This window comes from Lygodium microphyllum, chromosome 27 (genome assembly GCF_053477565.2).
Source record: "Lygodium microphyllum isolate KBCC chromosome 27, Lygodium_microphyllum_v1.1.10, whole genome shotgun sequence".
In the NCBI taxonomy this organism is placed as follows: domain Eukaryota; kingdom Viridiplantae; phylum Streptophyta; class Polypodiopsida; order Schizaeales; family Lygodiaceae; genus Lygodium; species Lygodium microphyllum.
Genome location: NC_141161.1, coordinates 70120203 through 70125894, shown reverse-complemented (window position 1 = coordinate 70125894; position 5692 = coordinate 70120203). Strand labels below are relative to the sequence as shown.

General features: G+C 36.3%; 1 protein-coding gene across 1 annotated transcript; it reads left to right on the top strand.

Annotated features, from left to right (window-relative positions):
- Window positions 1–1678: 1678 nt before the first annotated feature.
- LOC148012440 (heavy metal-associated isoprenylated plant protein 44-like) lies at window positions 1679–3945 on the top strand. The gene is made up of 3 exons (XM_087668957.1): window positions 1679–1884; window positions 2111–2186; window positions 3407–3945. The coding sequence occupies exons 1-3, from the start codon at window positions 1879–1881 to the stop codon at window positions 3712–3714; spliced, it is 390 nt and encodes a 129-aa protein (XP_087525083.1). The 5' UTR covers window positions 1679–1878; the 3' UTR covers window positions 3715–3945.
- The last annotated feature ends 1747 nt before the right edge of the window (window positions 3946–5692 follow it).

Below are 5692 nucleotides of genomic sequence, written 5' to 3'. Positions count from 1 at the left end.
TAAGGATGCAAACTTGTTGAATATTAGACTTTGAGAAACAATGTTCCATGCACTTAATGAACATGGGTGCTTATCAACAAAGAAGAATTCTATTCATTGTGGTCTTCAATCATTATATCATGTAAAAGACAATATCCCTTTTGGCACCTCTTGCATAACAACTCATACCCAACTCAAGTAGTTGCCAGCTGCCTAACATTAAAAGGTAAACACACAGTTGTTCACATGAACCTCTTCCACATGAGTGTAAACACATTCTATACAAGCTATCTAACCATAGAAGCCAATGTTTGTATTCTTTGTTTGCAACATTTACTATTCAAGGTTTGAGGTAGTACTTATCTTATATCTTGATCACCATGAGATCACCATTCAATGTTGACATGGACAAGATCTAAAGTTATGATTGCATGAAAGTTTCAACAATCATAACAGCCAACTTCGTTGTAATGGCATGTATATCAATGTGTACTTTAAATATTAAGTCTCTTTCTTTGAACTCTTTGTAATACTTTAGTAAGTCTTTTCTATTAAAAAGTCTCCTAGAAGTTTGCCCCCTAGGTCACCTACATGTAGCTGATAAGAGAGCAAGCCTTAAAATTGACTCCTTTAAATATTGAAATAATGTCCCCTTTTTCTAGCAAAAGGTACTACAAAATCATTGCTTAACCTTGTGGGGTGGACTTGATATGAAATTGGAAACAATGGATGGAAGTGCATTGGCATGATGAATTCACAAAAAACACACTTGATATGTAAAACACACTAGGTCCAACACGTTAAGCCACAACCAACAAATAATGGCCTGAGTTCATCCTTGGTGTGTATGCATTTCGAAGTAGACTTAAGATCAAGTGTTCACCATTCCGCTAATTTTATAAGAATAACTATACTAGAGAACTAAGATGAAATAATTTCGACATCCAAACAGATGTTAATGGGAGGAAAGACTACGTATTTTTAGAAAGATGGGTTTACAAATGAGTATTTAAATTTCTATTTATCCCCATAACATAGATGACTCTCTAATAAAAAGAGTGTTTAAAGTTGCACGAGTATACCTTTGAATACAAGCATGGATGCATGTGTAAATGAACACATGTGTGCATGCATGCATATATGAATGAATGTTGTGTGTGTGTGTGCATGTAATATTCACAAAACATCAGTTAATCGAGAATTTTGGAGGGACTTTTGAATCACATTACATGTATTTATAGTTATTAAAATGAAAGATTTTATAAAATCCCGGGTTGAAAACCTTCTTTAAAGCTTTGCCCTCCAATGCACATTGGACTGAGGTTCTTTGTGTGTGTGTGTGTGTGTGTGTGTGTGTGTGTGTGTATGTGAGAGAGAGAGAGAGCCTCTTGGAACTACAAGTGAGGATGACGACCCAAAGGGGGGGGGGGGGGGGGGAGCCTAGCTAGTAGCTAGCAGCACAGTCTAGTTAAATATACATTTCATATCATAACAAACAAATTGCCCTATCGTTGTCGTGCCACTGCGAACGGAGCGGGCGACTCGCTATCCCTCTCCATGTCCAATCGTAAGCACTCTTTTCTCTTTAGTATCTGCATTTAAAAAATCTCTATTTGGTCGAACATGCCAATGGGCGCAATACTGTTTGTTCAATCATGGCGGTGCACATAGACAGAGAGAGAGAGAGAGAGAGAGAGAGAGAGAGAGAGAGAGAGAGAGAGAGAGAGAAGGTCGAGGCCTCCTTATAGCATCATGTACATGTATATATATACATGGGCTACTCGGGCAGTGGCAGTAATTCCCTGCAGAATCCTCATATGATCTAACTGATTTCCTTCTGTTGGATTCTTGGACAAAGTATATATTTAGTTTGCTGTGTGATCAGGGCAGATCAACAATATGGAGGTAGGCATTGATCATATTACGTTCCAACAGTATTTATTAATAATTAGCTGGTGATGATGATCACTGTCATGTAGCCATGATTATAGCTTATCTTGGCCTTAATCCTCGTGATTAATCTATCTATGGGGACTGTGTATCCTTCATCATGAGCTAATAATTATGTTGGCCTTGTAAGCGTCATGATTAATTCATTGTTAATCGCGTGATTCTGGTCGACGACGTGTAGGTGGTGGAGCTTCGTGTGAGACTGGACTGTAATGGGTGCGAGCGCAAGGTGCGCCAAGCCATCCTCAGACTCAAAGGTGAACCATTCATATTAGAACTCTGATTCGATTAATCTGAAGTTACATTAATATTCAGTCAGGGTCTCCTATGTATACGGCCTTTTATATCCCGGGATTCTTTTGTTTATTGGACCAAGTCTCAGTCTTCATCCCTCACCTCTTGTCATCTTATCATGGCCCTCTTCATGAGCGCTTGCCATCCCTACTGTCACTTGATGCCTATCTATTCAGTTTCTTACAAAGTCATTTTGCATCCATCAAGCGTTTCATACTATTAATCTATGTGTGTGGAGCCCGGACACCAATCAATCGTTTGATACTACTTGCCATCTAATCCATGTGTTGTTTGTTTAAGGGGGAGGGGAGATATAGTGGTGAAAAACATAGCCCACATACAAATAAATGATAGTGCCTCGAAGAGTTTATTAAGGATATTGTTGAGTGCATTAGCACAGTGGTGTGAAACAGGTCAACAAATGAGCATGGTTGTCTTGCAAAGAGTTGTCTAGCTTTTAGGATGTAGTTGTTTAGACAAATGAGAGGGAGTTGTATGTACTAGACAAGGTTTCCCTACAAAGAGTTGATTGTGTAGGGTGTAGTTGTTTAGATGAATGAAAGGGTGTTGTATGTATGTACATGCAAATATAGTAGACTAACTTATTTTTCCTATTTATGTTTCATGCTTTTGTTGAGTGTTACTAGTTACATCTTGTATTCTTATGCATGTCTAGATGTTAGGGCTCAAAGTCCAAACTCTTGCCTAATTTTTCATGAAGAGTTTACAACTATCCATGAGTATCTTTAGGCATGACAAAAGTTCTCAACATCTAGCCAATTTTCATGATTATTATGATTTTTTAGTTTCTATTAGAAGATAAATTTAGTTTCTATTAGAAGTTATCCTCCCATTTGATACCATGGCTCTCCTTTCCATTATTGCCACAAACTTCCTATCTTCATATTACATCTCTCTCTCTCTCTCTCTCTCTCTCTCTCTCTCTCTCTCTCTCTCTCTCTCTCTCTCTCTCTCTCTCTCTCTCTCTCTCTCTCTCTCTCTCTCTCTCTCTCTCTCTCTCTCCTTTGCTCACTCTTACCACTTCCTTCTTAATTTTCTTGCTAAATTACCTCATCATTCCTCATTACCATTTTACAATAGTGAGAATTAGTTTCTAGTATTAGCTTAAGATGTGTTAAAATTTGACAATTTTATGTTCACAAACACATGTGCACGTGTGTAGGGGTGCGATCAGTGGATGTGGATAGGAAGCAAGGGAAGGTGACAGTAACAGGGTATGTGGACAAGAAGAAGGTATTAAAAGCAGTGAGAGGCTCTGGTAAAAGTGCTGAGCTTATCATGCCAAGCTCCATTGTTGGCTACAACCCTTATATCAAGGAGTCTGAGAAGTTTGAGAAGAGCTATAACTATGAAAAACATGGCTACAATGTCCTCCCAAACTCCATCAAAAACCCATCCTCCCTTATCCCCAAAGATGGGGTTGCTGTCATGTTTAGTGATGAGAATGCCAACTCTTGCTCCATAATGTAATGGTGCAAGTACATGTTAAGCATTAAATACCTTAGCTAGGCGACTATTTCATTTAGAAAGTATCAAGCCTAAAATAAGGCTAGTAGCATACAAATAACTTCAACTTAGTTTTTAGTGCTCACATTAATGAAAAACTATAGAGAGAGATTTGCAAAAAAGCCTCAGTCTCTCTAATGATTTGATGTGTTCAATCTATTAGTTCATCATTTAACCCTATGTACTTTTGGTTTGGACCTATATGGCTAAGTCTTTATCATATGCATATATAAAGTTAACTTTAACTCTAATGTGAAAAGTTGGATATTTAAACCCTAGTAAGAATCTAGAGGAGAAAAAGGTTTTGATATATGTAACTTATAGTGTTACTTTATCCTTCACGGATCAATACCTTTGATGATAAAAAATCATTAAACTTTTGAAAATCCTTATTTAAGAAAAGGTGTTATGCAACATATGAGGCATTGTTATATTGAAGGTCCCAAGGTCTTCTACATTTCTAAATAAAAATTATTTAGTGTCTTTAACAACTATTATAGCCTAGATCTTAACAAGTGACTTTGATATGCAACACCACTACTAGAAGTTAATAGTCTTAGAGAGACTACCATTTTCAAAAGAAAATGTTGAGCATCATTTATGTGATGATCAACATCATTGCTTAAGCGATGGGATTTTAGAACAAGCGATGGGTGAACATGCACATTGTTTACACAATGAGCAAAAGTTTTGGATAGCAATAACTTTTTTTGCATCACTTTAGTCTTCATTCAAACAATGGTTTTTTGCGATGCATGTAGTGACACAAGGAATCAAAATCATGGCTTAACCTTGGGGGTTCACCATATGTATATCCTCTATATCATGTGTGTTTAATAAGACCTATTTATAAGTACCCTTATTTATTAATTTTCTTTGAGTAAATCACACATTTTTTAAAATTTGTAAATAACACCCTTCTATATGCAAAAAATGTATAAAAATAGTATTTTATAAATCTCTTATTTTGAATCCATGTGACACACACACACACGCACACACACACACACACACACACACACACACACACACACACACATATATATATATATTCATATGAGTGACCTCCACGAGGGCTTAAGAGACATCTATGGCTTATGGATCCCTTTCTAAAAAGTGACCATATAAAGAAAATGGTAAATCATTTCATAAAGAAAGATTATTTTGATAAAAGCATACTCTAGTATTCTTTGTATTGGACAGATCAAATCAAATAAATTAATAGTATCACAGACTAAAAATTTAGTAATAATTATCAATAAATAAGATTAAAATTACTATTTATAAACAAAAATAATTTTAATAATATATAATGTCATGTATATATATCATAATATCATATAAATGAATACTATTATATATTATGCTTACTATATAGTGTAATGAAAGAACTTGAGAGGAGAGAGAAAGAGGAGGGAGAGAGAGAGAACAAAAGAAGAGAGAGAGTGTGCACAGAGAGAGAGAGAGAGAGAGAGAGAGAGAGAGAGAGAGAGAGAGAGAGAGAGAGAGAGAGAGAGAGAGAGAGAGAGAGAGAGAGAGAGAGAGTAAACGAGGAGAGAAAGAGACTAGAAGTAAAGAGAGAATGATAGGAAAGGAGAGAGATGGCTAGCAACCATGAGAGGACAAGAGGGAAGCTTGGAAAGTGAAAGAACAAGAGAGAAGCTTGGGACTCCTTACATTCCATCCCCACTTAGATGTTTTTGTCCTCAAAAACAAAGATTGGACTTATTACAATATTCCAGGAAAAAAGGGGCAAGAAATTGCTCTATTTAGATGGGTTAAAGACTCCCTGATCTTCAAAAGAGGAAATGAGAATTGAATAATGATAAACTAAGAACCAAAATCCATATATATACATCCAAAATAAGCTATAAAGGCAAGGCTTTGATCATGGAGTCATCAAGGAAGTGCTATTCTGATGAGCAGTGATGACCATGTTGTC

Bases quoted from the DNA above. Each gene is read 5' to 3' on its own strand.
- LOC148012440 (XM_087668957.1), top strand. The intron at 2,187-3,406 runs GTGAACCATTCA...GCACGTGTGTAG, and splicing joins AGCCATCCTCAGACTCAAAG to GGGTGCGATCAGTGGATGTG.